Source organism: Cebidichthys violaceus, unplaced genomic scaffold (assembly GCF_023349555.1).
Source record: "Cebidichthys violaceus isolate CVI_PGR_0920_01 unplaced genomic scaffold, fCebVio1.0.p SCAF_141, whole genome shotgun sequence".
Lineage (NCBI taxonomy): Eukaryota > Metazoa > Chordata > Actinopteri > Perciformes > Stichaeidae > Cebidichthys > Cebidichthys violaceus.
Window position 1 is genome coordinate 34,093 of NW_027176309.1, and position 14,242 is coordinate 48,334.

Sequence of the window (14,242 nt, forward strand, 5' to 3'; positions counted from 1 at the left end):
GTGAATTTATTCTACGTTTTGGATCATTAGAACACGGTGAAGAAATAGAATCCATTCATTCACTCTGTTGGTAAATATGTTTCTGTTCATATGTGTCTCATTACATCACTTAAAGTCTCCACAGCACTTTATTTTGTTCTATTCACTAAACCTGCCGGTCTGAGTCCGCAGCGCGAGGAGCCTGAAGAGGAGGGTCACGTGGGGCCAGGTGTCTCACCCGTGAGGGTCACGTGGAGGTGAGATGAAGGGTCAGAGGTCGTGATAAATATAAACTACTCATTTAATTTGAACATTATATGAGACACAATAGTACTATGATGTTAAATAGTACACTACACCATGATACACAGAACATTAACATATTCAATATTAAAAAACAAACAAACTGAGCTTCACAGGGTTTTATTGACAGTCAGAGTTCATGAGGAGGTCTCAATATGAGACCACAACAGACCAGAGGACGACCAGAGGACCAGAGGACCCTGTTAGTGTTGCACATGTGTGTCTCATGTCATGCTGGTACGAGTCAAAACCAGCGAGTCTTGAGTCCAGATTCAAGATATTTATCTTTCGAATAATAATCGATCATCAGACTGTTTTATTACTGAAGCTTCTTGTTATTGAGAACAAGAATGTGTTCATTTCATTTCTTTCATTTTCTAAACTTATGTTCAAAGTGAATAAATAAATATATAAAATGAAACATAAGGATCGTCTCTGTTCATTATTAAACCTGTGAGATAAACATAGCGTTTGTTTTCATGCTTAGTCACTTTAAATGTTGCCGTCGCAATGCATTGTGGGTCGGAATTACCTCCTTTCCTTTGGGAAAGGAAGGTCCAGTGTTTCCTATGCTAAAGGAGATAGGAAAGGAAGCATTGAAGCACCTTTCCTTAACATTTAGAGGATTCAAACAGCTGTTATCATGGAGGAACCTTAGAGACTTTAGGTCACTCAGTGAGGAACCTTCAGAAGATATAAAGGACTTTTAGACCTCAGACCTCTAAAGACACGCCCCCTACAGCCCGTCTCTTCAGACTTCTAAAGACACGCCCCCTACAGTCCATCTCTTCAGACCTCTAAAGACACGCCCCCTACAGTCCGTCTCTTCAGACTTCTAAAGACACGCCCCCTACAGCCCGTCTCTTCAGACTTCTAAAGACACGCCCCCTACAGTCCGTCTCTTCAGACCTCTAAAGACACGCCCCCTACAGTCCGTCTCTTCAGACCTCTAAAGACACGCCCCCTACAGTCCATCTCTTCAGACCTCTAAAGACACGCCCCCTACAGTCCGTCTTTTCAGACTTCTAAAGACACGCCCCCTACAGCCCGTCTCTTCAGACTTCTAAAGACACGCCCCCTACAGTCCGTCTCTTCAGACCTCTAAAGACACGCCCCCTACAGTCCGTCTCTTCAGACCCCTAAAGACACGCCCCCTACAGTCCGTCTCTTCAGACCTCTAAAGACACGCTTCTTACAGCCCGTCTCTTCAGACCCCTAAAGACACGCCCCCTACAGTCCGTCTCTTCAGACTTCTAAAGACACGCCCCCTACAGTCCGTCTCTTCAGACCTCTAAAGACACGCCCCCTACAGTCCGTCTCTTCAGACCTCTGTTTTAATTACTTTTTCTCAAAGCTTTTGACTCATTGATGGTTTTTCAGGATGTAACGAGAATTTAAACAACAACATCTCAGTGTCGCCATGACGGCCATCACCGAGTCTTTAAGGACATTTATTGTGGACGGACTTCAGAGGTAACGATGTCCTCTCGACGATAATGTGTGTTTCTGGTAAACTAACTTCCTGTGGTTGAGACGTGCACCTGAAGCTCTGCCGTTCACTCGGTCGGCTGGTGGTCAGTGAACCTCTTCAGGTGGTAGCGCAGCACTCCTTTGGTTTTGAATGTCTTGCCGCAGCCGCAGGCGTGAGGCCGCTCGCCGGTGTGGTCGAGCTGGTGGACCCGCAGCAGCGAGCTGGTGAAGAAGAACTCCCCGCAGGTGATGCAGTAGTGGCTCTTCTCTCCGGTGTGTTTGGTTCTCCGGTGGCTCAGCAGCGAGCCCGACGTGATGAAGCTCTGGCCGCAGTCGTGGCAGCCGAACGGACGCTCGCCGGTGTGGATCCTCTCGTGGGCCCTCCAGGAGTTGTGGTAGGAGAAGGACTTGTCGCAGTACGAGCACTGGTACAGCTTCTCCTTGGTGTGGCTCAGCCGGTGCATTTTCAGGTAGTGGGCGATGGTGAAGCTCTTCCCGCAGTCGTCGCAGGCGAAGGGCTTCTCGCCCACGTGGAACAGCGTGACGTGAGACCTCAGGTGGGACGACTGGGTGAACCTCTTCCCGCAGGTGGTGCAGAGGAACGGTCGCTCCCCGGTGTGCGTGACCATGTGGGACTTGAGGTGGGGCGACTGGGTGAACCTCTTTCCGCACTCGGTGCACTTGTAGGGCTTCAGTCCAGTGTGGGTGCGGTGGTGCAGCTTCAGGCCCTGTAGGCTGGAGAAACACTTGCCGCACTCTGTGCAGTGGTAGTCCCTCAGGTCCTCGTGGGTCCTCTGGTGGACCCGCATGCCGCTCAGCAGCTTGAAGGCTTTGCTGCAGGTGGGGCATTTGTGCGGCTTCCTGTTGGAGTGAGTCACCTGGTGGAGCTTCAGGCTCTGAGGATTACCGAAGGTCTTCTTGCACTTCAGGCACGGCAGCAGCTTCGGGTTCTTGTGCGACTTGCGGTGGAAGTTGAAACCCTGGTAGGAGACGAACATCTTGTCGCAGACTTTGCAGCGGTAGCACTTCTCCCCCTTGTGAATCTCCAGGTGCTCGTCGAGCTCGTCCTGCTCGCCGAAGCCGTCCCCGCAAAACCAGCACTTGAAGGGTTTGGTCCCGGAGTGCATCCGGTGGTGCGTCTTCCAGTCCCTCTTCAGAGCGAAGGTCTTGTCGCAGTAGGAGCACCGGTAAGGCTCCCTGCGGTCGTGGATCTGCTGGTGGACCACCAGGCTCATCAGGGTCGGGTAGGTCTTCCCACATTGCCAGCATTGGTTGGGTTTCTGACCCTGGTGGGTTCTCAGGTGAGCCTCCAGGTGAGACCTCTTGTAGAAGCCTTTGGTACACTGGGAGCAGTACACCATCTTTCTGCCCGTGTTCGTCGGGTGGTGTCGTGTCGGTCTCTGGTGACAAAACTGAGGGTGATCGTCTGTGGGGATGATTGACAGAATGCACAAACATTTCTGTAACTTTTCTTGAAGGAAGTTAGAATAATAAGAAATGACTCCGTTCTTACCAAGAGACAGGAAGTCCCGCCCCTCCAGCCACAGCCTGCAGTCGGTCAGTTTGACGGACAGCTTCTTGAGGACGGTGAAGGTCTGGATCTCTACTTCTTCTGGTTCTGGTTTGATCTGAACGGCCTGAAACTGATCAGGAGTCAAAGTACAACATGGTTACTTTAAGACTGAAGTATGTATGTAACAGAGTACTTTAAATTAGTAATAGAGTACTTCTACTGTGTGGTATTAGTACTCTCACTGTGTGGTAGTAGTACTCTGTGTGGTAGTAGTAGTAGTACTCTGTGTGGTAGTAGTAGTAGTACTCTGTGGTAGTAGTACTCTGTGTGATAGTAGTACTCTGTGTGGTAGTAGTAGTAGTACTCTGTGTGGTGGTAGTACTCTGTGTGGTTGTAGTACTCTGTGTGGTAGTAGTAGTAGTACTCTGTGGAAGTAGTACTCTGTGTGGTAGTAGTACTCTGTGTGGTGGTAGTACTCTGTGTGGTAGTAGTAGTACTCTGTGTGGTAGTAGTACTCTGTGTGGTGGTAGTACTCTGTGTGGTAGTAGTAGTACTCTGTGTGGTAGTAGTAGTAGTACTCTGTGTGGTGGTAGTAGTACTCTATGGTGGTAGTACTCTGTGTGATAGTAGTACTCTGTGTGGGAGTAGTAGTAGTAGTACTCTGTGTGGTGGTAGTACTCTGTGTGATAGTAGTACTCTGTGTGGGAGTAGTAGTAGTAGTACTCTGTGTGGTGGTAGTACTCTGTGTGATAGTAGTACTCTGTATGGTAATAGAAGTACTCTGTGTGGTAGTAGTAGTAGTACTCTGTGTGGTGGTAGTACTCTGTGTAGTAGTAGTACTCTGTGTGGTGGTAGTACTCTGTGTGGTAGTAGTACTCTGTGGTAGTAGTACTCTGTGTGATAGTAGTACTCTGTGTGGTAGTAGTAGTACTCTGTGTGGTAGTAGTAGTACTCTGTGTGGTAGTAGTACTCTGTGGTAGTAGTACTCTGTGTGGTAGTAGTACTGTGTGGTAGTAGTACTCTGTGTGGTAGCAGTACTGTGTGGTAGTAGTACTCTGTGTGGTAGTAGTACTCTGTGTGGTAGTAGTACTGTGTGGTAGTGGTACTCTGTGTGGTGGTAGTACTCTGTGTGGTAGTAGTACTCTGTGTGGTGGTAGTACTCTGTGTGGTGGTAGTACTGTGTGGTAGTGGCACTCTGTGTGGTAGTAGTACTCTGTGTGGTAGTACTCTGTGTGGTAGTAGTACTCTGTGTGGTAGTAGTACTGTGTGGTAGTGGTACTCTGTGTGGTAGTAGTACTCTGTGTGGTAGTACTCTGTGTGGTAGTAGTACTCTGTGGTAGTAGTACTCTGTGTGGTAGTAGTACTGTGTGGTAGTAGTACTCTGTGTGGTAGCAGTACTGTGTGGTAGTAGTACTCTGTGTGGTAGTAGTACTCTGTGTGGTAGTAGTACTGTGTGGTAGTGGTACTCTGTGTGGTGGTAGTACTCTGTGTGGTAGTAGTACTCTGTGTGGTGGTAGTACTCTGTGTGGTGGTAGTACTGTGTGGTAGTGGCACTCTGTGTGGTAGTAGTACTCTGTGTGGTAGTACTCTGTGTGGTAGTAGTACTCTGTGTGGTAGTAGTACTGTGTGGTAGTGGTACTCTGTGTGGTAGTAGTACTCTGTGTGGTAGTACTCTGTGTGGTAGTAGTACTCTGTGTGGTAGTAGTACTGTGTGGTAGTGGTACTCTGTGTGGTAGTAGTACTGTGTGGTAGTAGTACTCTGTGTGGTAGTAGTACTGTGTGGTAGTGGTACTCTGTGTGGTAGTAGTACTCTGTGTGGTAGTACTCTGTGTGGTAGTAGTACTGTGTGGTAGTAGTACTCTGTGTGGTAGTAGTACTCTGTGTGGTAGTAGTACTGTGTGGTAGTGGTACTCTTTGTGGTAGTAGTACTGTGTGGTAGTGGTACTGTGTGGTAGTGGTACTCTGTGTGGTAGTAGTACTGTGTGGTAGTACTCTGTGTGGTAGTAGTACTCTGTGTGGTAGTAGTACTGTGTGGTAGTGGTACTCTGTGTGGTAGTAGTACTGTGTGGTAGTGGTACTCTGTGTGGTAGTAGTACTCTGTGTGGTAGTAGTACTGTGTGGTAGTAGTACTGTGTGGTAGTGGTACTCTGTGTGGTAGTAGTACTCTGTGTGGTAGTACTCTGTGTGGTAGTACTCTGTGTGGTAGTAGTACTCTGTGTGGTAGTAGTACTGTGTGGTAGTGGTACTCTGTGTGGTAGTAGTACTCTGTGTGGTAGTGGTACTCTGTGTGGTAGTAGTACTGTGTGGTAGTGGTACTCTGAGTGGTAGTAGTAGTACTCTGTGTGGTAGTAGTACTCTGTGTGGTAGTAGTACTCTGTGGTAGTGGTACTCTGTGTGGTAGTAGTAGTACTCTGTGTGGTAGTAGTACTCTGTGTGGTAGTAGTACTCTGTGGTAGTGGTACTCTGTGTGGTAGTAGTACTGTGTGGTAGTGGCACTCTGTGTGGTAGTAGTACTCTGTGTGGTAGTACTCTGTGTGGTAGTACTCTGTGTGGTAGTAGTACTCTGTGTGGTAGTAGTACTGTGTGGTAGTGGTACTCTGTGTGGTAGTGGTACTCTGTGTGGTAGTAGTACTCTGTGTGGTAGTAGTACTGTGTGGTAGTGGTACTCTGTGTGGTAGTAGTACTCTGTGTGGTAGTACTCTGTGTGGTAGTAGTACTGTGTGGTAGTGGTACTCTGTGTGGTAGTACTCTGTGTGGTAGTACTCTGTGTGGTAGTAGTACTCTGTGTGGTAGTACTCTGTGTGGTAGTAGTACTGTGTGGTAGTACTCTGTGTGGTAGTACTCTGTGTGGTAGTAGTACTCTGTGTGGTAGTACTCTGTGTGGTAGTAGTACTGTGTGGTAGTGGCACTCTGTGTGGTAGTAGTACTCTGTGTGGTAATAGTACTTTGTGTGGTAGTAGTACTCTGTGTGGTAGTAGTACTGTGTGGTAGTGGCACTCTGTGTGGTAGTAGTACTCTGTGTGGTAGTACTCTGTGTGGTAGTAGTACTCTGTGTGGTAGTAGTACTGTGTGATAGTGGTACTCTGTGTGGTAGTAGTACTCTGTGTGGTAGTACTGTGTGGTAGTAGTACTCTGTGTGGTAGTAGTACTCTGTGTGGTAGTAGTACTGTGTGATAGTGGTACTCTGTGTGGTAGTAGTACTCTGTGTGGTAGTACTGTGTGGTAGTAGTACTCTGTGTGGTAGTAGTACTGTGTGGTAGTGGTACTCTGTGTGGTAGTAGTACTGTGTGGTAGTAGTACTCTGTGTGGTAGTAGTACTGTGTGGTAGTGGTACTCTGTGTGGTAGTAGTACTCTGTGTGGTAGTACTCTGTGTGGTAGTAGTACTCTGTGTGGTAGTAGTACTGTGTGGTAGTGGTACTGTGTGGTAGTAGTACTCTGTGTGGTAGTACTCTGTGTGGTAGTACTCTGTGTGGTAGTGGTACTCTGTGTGGTAGTAGTACTGTGTGGTAGTAGTACTGTGTGGTAGTACTCTGTGTGGTAGTAGTACTCTGTGTTGTAGTATTCTGTGTGGTAGTAGTACTGTGTGGTAGTAGTACTGTGTGGTAGTGGTACTCTGTGTGGTAGTACTCTGTGTGGTAGTACTCTGTGTGGTAGTAGTACTCTGTGTGGTAGTAGTACTCTGTGGTAGTACTCTGTGTGGTAGTAGTACTCTGTGTGGTAGTAGTACTGTGTGGTAGTGGTACTCTTTGTGGTAGTAGTACTGTGTGGTAGTGGTACTGTGTGGTAGTGGTACTCTGTGTGGTAGTAGTACTGTGTGGTAGTACTCTGTGTGGTAGTAGTACTCTGTGTGGTAGTAGTACTGTGTGGTAGTGGTACTCTGTGTGGTAGTAGTACTGTGTGGTAGTGGTACTCTGTGTGGTAGTAGTACTCTGTGTGGTAGTAGTACTGTGTGGTAGTACTCTGTGTGGTAGTAGTACTCTGTGTGGTAGTAGTACTGTGTGGTAGTAGTACTGTGTGGTAGTGGTACTCTGTGTGGTAGTAGTACTCTGTGTGGTAGTACTCTGTGTGGTAGTACTCTGTGTGGTAGTAGTACTCTGTGTGGTAGTAGTACTGTGTGGTAGTGGTACTCTGTGTGGTAGTAGTACTCTGTGTGGTAGTGGTACTCTGTGTGGTAGTAGTACTCTGTGTGGTAGTGGTACTCTGTGTGGTAGTAGTACTGTGTGGTAGTGGTACTCTGAGTGGTAGTAGTAGTACTCTGTGTGGTAGTAGTACTCTGTGGTAGTGGTACTCTGTGTGGTAGTAGTAGTACTCTGTGTGGTAGTAGTACTCTGTGTGGTAGTAGTACTCTGTGGTAGTGGTACTCTGTGTGGTAGTAGTACTGTGTGGTAGTGGCACTCTGTGTGGTAGTAGTACTCTGTGTGGTAGTACTCTGTGTGGTAGTACTCTGTGTGGTAGTAGTACTCTGTGTGGTAGTAGTACTGTGTGGTAGTGGTACTCTGTGTGGTAGTGGTACTCTGTGTGGTAGTAGTACTCTGTGTGGTAGTGGTACTCTGTGTGGTAGTAGTACTGTGTGGTAGTGGTACTCTGTGTGGTAGTACTGTGTGGTAGTAGTACTCTGTGTGGTAGTAGTACTCTGTGTGGTAGTAGTACTGTGTGATAGTGGTACTCTGTGTGGTAGTAGTACTCTGTGTGGTAGTACTGTGTGGTAGTAGTACTCTGTGTGGTAGTAGTACTGTGTGGTAGTGGTACTCTGTGTGGTAGTAGTACTGTGTGGTAGTAGTACTCTGTGTGGTAGTAGTACTGTGTGGTAGTGGTACTCTGTGTGGTAGTACTCTGTGTGGTAGTACTCTGTGTGGTAGTGGTACTCTGTGTGGTAGTAGTACTGTGTGGTAGTAGTACTGTGTGGTAGTACTCTGTGTGGTAGTAGTACTCTGTGTTGTAGTATTCTGTGTGGTAGTAGTACTGTGTGGTAGTAGTACTGTGTGGTAGTGGTACTCTGTGTGGTAGTACTCTGTGTGGTAGTACTCTGTGTGGTAGTAGTACTCTGTGTGGTAGTAGTACTCTGTGGTAGTACTCTGTGTGGTAGTAGTACTCTGTGTGGTAGTAGTACTGTGTGGTAGTGGTACTCTTTGTGGTAGTAGTACTGTGTGGTAGTGGTACTGTGTGGTAGTGGTACTCTGTGTGGTAGTAGTACTGTGTGGTAGTACTCTGTGTGGTAGTAGTACTCTGTGTGGTAGTAGTACTGTGTGGTAGTGGTACTCTGTGTGGTAGTAGTACTGTGTGGTAGTGGTACTCTGTGTGGTAGTAGTACTCTGTGTGGTAGTAGTACTGTGTGGTAGTACTCTGTGTGGTAGTAGTACTCTGTGTGGTAGTAGTACTGTGTGGTAGTAGTACTGTGTGGTAGTGGTACTCTGTGTGGTAGTAGTACTCTGTGTGGTAGTACTCTGTGTGGTAGTACTCTGTGTGGTAGTAGTACTCTGTGTGGTAGTAGTACTGTGTGGTAGTGGTACTCTGTGTGGTAGTAGTACTCTGTGTGGTAGTGGTACTCTGTGTGGTAGTAGTACTGTGTGGTAGTGGTACTCTGAGTGGTAGTAGTAGTACTCTGTGTGGTAGTAGTACTCTGTGGTAGTGGTACTCTGTGTGGTAGTAGTAGTACTCTGTGTGGTAGTAGTACTCTGTGTGGTAGTAGTACTCTGTGGTAGTGGTACTCTGTGTGGTAGTAGTACTGTGTGGTAGTGGCACTCTGTGTGGTAGTAGTACTCTGTGTGGTAGTACTCTGTGTGGTAGTAGTACTCTGTGTGGTAGTAGTACTGTGTGGTAGTGGTACTCTGTGTGGTAGTGGTACTCTGTGTGGTAGTGGTACTCTGTGTGGTAGTAGTACTGTGTGGTAGTGGTACTCTGTGTGGTAGTAGTACTCTGTGTGGTAGTACTCTGTGTGGTAGTAGTACTGTGTGGTAGTGGTACTCTGTGTGGTAGTACTCTGTGTGGTAGTACTCTGTGTGGTAGTAGTACTCTGTGTGGTAGTACTCTGTGTGGTAGTAGTACTGTGTGGTAGTACTCTGTGTGGTAGTACTCTGTGTGGTAGTAGTACTCTGTGTGGTAGTACTCTGTGTGGTAGTAGTACTGTGTGGTAGTGGCACTCTGTGTGGTAGTAGTACTCTGTGTGGTAATAGTACTTTGTGTGGTAGTGGTACTCTGTGTGGTAGTAGTACTGTGTGGTAGTGGCACTCTGTGTGGTAGTAGTACTCTGTGTGGTAGTACTCTGTGTGGTAGTAGTACTCTGTGTGGTAGTAGTACTGTGTGGTAGTGGTACTCTGTGTGGTAGTAGTACTCTGTGTGGTAGTACTGTGTGGTAGTAGTACTCTGTGTGGTAGTAGTACTGTGTGGTAGTGGTACTCTGTGTGGTAGTAGTACTGTGTGGTAGTAGTACTCTGTGTGGTAGTAGTACTGTGTGGTAGTGGTACTCTGTGTGGTAGTAGTACTCTGTGTGGTAGTACTCTGTGTGGTAGTAGTACTCTGTGTGGTAGTAGTACTGTGTGGTAGTGGTACTGTGTGGTAGTAGTACTGTGTGGTAGTGGTACTGTGTGGTAGTAGTACTCTGTGTGGTAGTACTCTGTGTGGTAGTACTCTGTGTGGTAGTGGTACTCTGTGTGGTAGTAGTACTGTGTGGTAGTAGTACTGTGTGGTAGTACTCTGTGTGGTAGTAGTACTGTGTGGTAGTACTCTGTGTGGTAGTAGTACTCTGTGTTGTAGTATTCTGTGTGGTAGTAGTACTGTGTGGTAGTAGTACTGTGTGGTAGTGGTACTCTGTGTGGTAGTACTCTGTGTGGTAGTAGTACTGTGTGGTAGTGGTACTCTGTGTGGTAGTAGTACTCTGTGTGGTAGTGGTACTCTGTGTGGTAGTAGTACTCTGTGTGGTAGTAGTACTGTGTGGTAGTACTCTGTGTGGTAGTAGTACTGTGTGGTAGTGGTACTCTGTGTGGTAGTAGTACTGTGTGGTAGTGGTACTCTGTGTGGTAGTAGTACTGTGTGGTAGTACTCTGTGTGGTAGTAGTACTGTGTGGTAGTGGTACTCTGTGTGGTAGTAGTACATCCAGACCCTCAGGAGACAGAACCTCAAACTAAACTCCATTCACGTGTTCATCTCCTTTGTATTTCACATTAAACAGATGAATAAATGAGGTTCTTTGGTTCTTTAAACAGAACCGGCAGCTCTTCTTCGTCTGTTTATCTTCACACCGACTCGATTTCTACCGTTTTACCGGAGCAGAGCTCGGTCCGGTCGAGGCCGAATCACCGACAGCTCGGTTCTAACACATGTCGTCATCATTGAGTCGGGTCACGTGTTCGTTAGAGCTCGTTAGATTCGGTTCTTTAAACGTTCTGTTCTATGAATGGAGTTTGGCGACAGGTTCTAATTCCCACAGATCCAGAGGCTAGCTCCGTTAGCTTAGCTGCACAACCGGCTCCGGTCGGTCGGTGTGTTTACCGGCGATGACGCGTCGGTCTCCATCCTCCGGTCCGGTTCCGTTAATAATAAAAGTTGCGTCTCGAGCGAACAGCAGCAACTTCTTCTTCTTCTGCAGCAGCAGCTGGTGGAGACTTCCGGGGAAAAGTTCAACCTACCAAAAAAAAAAAAAAGGGAAAGTCTGAAAAATTAAAATATATATTTATACAACATCCGGTCGGAGTATTTATACAACATCCGGTCTGACACGAACTGTATATTCACTAACATTTATAATAAAATATGATGAAATATTTTAATGTTTTTAAGCTGGAGATAGAAATCTGAGTATTTCATATTTAAATACATCACTAAGTGGACAGAATACATATATTCAACAAGTACACCTTGAGAGTAATCTGAGTATTTAAATGAATTTCTCTTTAAACGTCCTCTAGATTCATTATGAGCATAAAACACAAGATACATCAACCGGACCGCTTAGTACAAGTACCCCCACGAGGCATTATTAGTACCCCCTCCCCACGAGGCATTATTAGTACCCCCACGAGGCATTATTAGTACCCCCACGAGGCATTATTAGTACCCCCCCCACGAGGCATTATTAGTACCCCCACGAGGCATTATTAGTACCCCCCCATGAGGCATTATTAGTACACCCCCCCCACGAGGCATTATTAGTACCCCCCCCACGAGGCATTATTAGTACACCCCCCCACGAGGCATTATTAGTACACCCCCCCCACGAGGCATTATTAGTACCCCCCCTACGAGGCATTATTAGTACCCCCCCACGAGGCATTATTAGTACCCCTACGAGGCATTATTAGTACCCCCCCCACGAGGCATTATTAGTACCCCCCCTACGAGGCATTATTAGTACCCCTATGAGGCATTATTAGTACCCCCCCACGAGGCATTATTAGTACCCTCCCCACGAGGCATTATTAGTACACCCCCCCACGAGGCATTATTAGTACCCCCCCCACGAGGCATTATTAGTACCCCCCCCCCACGAGGCATTATTAGTACCCCTATGAGGCATTATTAGTACCCCCCCACGAGGCATTATTAGTACCCGCCCCCACGAGGCATTATTAGTACCCCCCCCCACGAGGCATTATTAGTACACCCCCCCACGAGGCATTATTAGTACACCCCCCCCACGAGGCATTATTAGTACACCCCCCCACGAGGCATTATTAGTACCCCCCCCACGAGGCATTATTAGTACCCCTATGAGGCATTATTAGTACCCCCCCACGAGGCATTATTAGTACCCCCCCCACGAGGCATTATTAGTACCCCCCCCCACGAGGCATTATTAGTACCCCCCCCACGAGGCATTATTAGTACCCCCACGAGGCATTATTAGTACCCGCCCCCACGAGGCATTATTAGTACCCGCCCCCACGAGGCATTATTAGTACCCCCCCCCCACGAGGCATTATTAGTACACCCCCCCCACGAGGCATTATTAGTACACCCCCCCACGAGGCATTATTAGTACCCCCCCCACGAGGCATTATTAGTACCCCCCCCACGAGGCATTATTAGTACCCCCCCCACGAGGCATTATTAGTACACCCCCCCCACGAGGCATTATTAGTACCCCCCCCCACGAGGCATTATTAGTACCCCCCCCACGAGGCATTATTAGTACACCCCCCCCACGAGGCATTATTAGTACACCCCCCCACGAGGCATTATTAGTACACCCCCCCACAAGGCATTATTAGTACACCCCCCCACAAGGCATTATTAGTACCCCCCCCACAAGGCATTATTAGTACCCCCCCCCCCCACGGCATTATTAGTACCCCCCCCACGAGGCATTATTAGTACCCCCCCCCACGAGGCATTATTAGTACCCCCCCCCACAAGGCATTATTAGTACCCCCCCCCCCACGAGGCATTATTGTTAGTACCCCCTCAGATCCAGGACCAGTTGTGAGCTGATAGTTTGAGCAGAAACACGATCAAGAGTTTAACACTTTTTATTAAAAACAACTTTCATTCAATAACATTGAGATTTATATACATCAGTCAAAATAAACATGGTTCTCTACAGAGTTCTGTGTGGTCCAGGTCCCTGGCGTGGTCCAGGAGGGGGCAGCAGCTGCTTCCAGATGTGTCTAAACAAATGAAAAAGGTCTTTAAAACAAGACAACAACAACAACAACAACCAGGAAACATAAAGACTCCTGAGTCACATGACCCTGCTGACCTGGGATCAGACGAACGCTTCGGTTAGTCTTTGTCACAGCGACCCCCCCCCCCCCCCCCTTCTCTGAGAACACACTGCCTGAGGGGGGGGGCGCTACAATTCGGCCTTTTGTTCACATCATCTCCCAGCAGAGCTAAGCCCCGCCCACTCAGCTGATTGGATGCGTGTTGAAATGTCACTCACCGCCATCATGTGACGTCACAGCCTCAACGATGATGTCACCGCTTCACGGGGGTCGTTCTGTCAGAGCCAATCAGAGAGCAGAGGTGGTGAACAGGCGAAGACAGGTACACGGATCAGGTGAAGAACCCAGGACCAGAATCCTGGATCAGAAGACGCTTCAGCTCGGTTTTGTCACGGCCCCCCCTCTGTGAACAGACTGCTGGGGGGGCTTCAATCGGCCTTTCGTTTCATCACTTCAAGAGTACTTCCAGTGTGTAGTATTACATCACATTACAGACGCTTTTATCCAAAGCGACTTCTCAGTATCTACAGTCCAGTATCTATCTATACGCAGCTACGGGAGCAATTTTGGGGTTACGGGTCTTGCTCAAGGACACATTGACATGAGACTAGCGGAGCAGGAGCCGGGGATCGAACCCTCCGATTGAAAGGCGGCCCTGCTCTCCACTTAGCCACGGTCACCCCGAGTGAGTAGTAGAAGTAGAGTACTTCTAGTGTGTAGTATTACTACATTAGAGTACTTCTTAAATCACAGGTAGAACAAAGGAACCAAACCTGTAAGTGTGTTCACTAAATATATCGCTAGCGTCACAAACACATTATGGTCGCCATCTTGACTAAATGTTCCCGCCACAGTTCAGTTCTTTGTCCGTTTGTTGAATCACTTCTTACCGTTAACGGATCCATCGGAGCCGGTCGGAGCCGGTCGTAGCCTGGAGTTAGCCCCTGCAGCTAACGTTAGCTGCTTTAGCGGTTAACGCATCACATTCATAGTTCTCTTTAGTAGTCAGTGAAAGTACACCGACACCAGACGGACCGTAACATTCACGATACCCGATCATCGACGCTTCTCTCAGCGGTAGCGCCGGCTGATCTCCGTCCACCTTCACGCTCTCAAACTCTCCTGTGGTTAAAAACTAGCGAGATGTTGTATTTATACGATCCAGCAACCAATCACAGAGTGGATCAGAGCCATGGTGCGGCATGACCCGCCCTACTCTGCTTCTGATTGGCTCACCTTGACACAACCCTAACCGTGCCTGAACGAACCAATCAACCAACGAAGGCAACGAGTACTAGCCAATCAGAGGGAAAGTA

General features: G+C 47.8%; 1 protein-coding gene and 1 long non-coding RNA gene across 3 annotated transcripts; both read right to left on the reverse strand.

Annotated features, from left to right (window-relative positions):
* Positions 1-90: 90 nt before the first annotated feature.
* On the reverse strand, positions 91-11,261 carry LOC137871454 (oocyte zinc finger protein XlCOF6-like). Of its 2 annotated transcripts, XM_068709253.1 has the most exons (3): positions 10,756-11,261; positions 3,266-3,395; positions 91-3,178 (listed from the first exon to the last, which is right to left on the reverse strand). In XM_068709253.1, exons 1-3 carry the CDS (start codon positions 10,777-10,779, stop codon positions 1,839-1,841), a joined length of 1,494 nt encoding a protein of 497 aa, XP_068565354.1. In that variant the 5' UTR covers positions 10,780-11,261; the 3' UTR covers positions 91-1,838. The 2 variants fall into 2 exon arrangements, with proteins under 2 accessions (XP_068565354.1, XP_068565355.1); XM_068709254.1 differs by lacking the exon at positions 10,756-11,261 and having other exon boundaries at positions 91-3,152; positions 3,266-4,317.
* Positions 11,262-12,715: 1,454 nt separating this feature from the next.
* Positions 12,716-14,046, reverse strand: LOC137871448 (uncharacterized). The gene is made up of 3 exons (XR_011102808.1): positions 13,817-14,046; positions 13,145-13,201; positions 12,716-12,869 (listed from the first exon to the last, which is right to left on the reverse strand). It is a non-coding gene; the product is annotated as an uncharacterized lncRNA (long non-coding RNA).
* Between the last annotated feature and the right edge of the window lie 196 nt (positions 14,047-14,242).

Excerpts from the sequence above, each read along its gene's own strand:
- LOC137871454 (XM_068709253.1), bottom strand. The coding sequence starts at position 10,779 with ATGGAGACCGACGCGTCATCGCCG. Across the intron at positions 3,396-10,755 it reads AGACCGACGCGTCATCGCCG|TTTCAGGCCGTTCAGATCAA; the intron begins GTAAACACACCG and ends ACTCCTGATCAG. Across the intron at positions 3,179-3,265 it reads GCGGGACTTCCTGTCTCTTG|ACGATCACCCTCAGTTTTGT; the intron begins GTAAGAACGGAG and ends TCATCCCCACAG.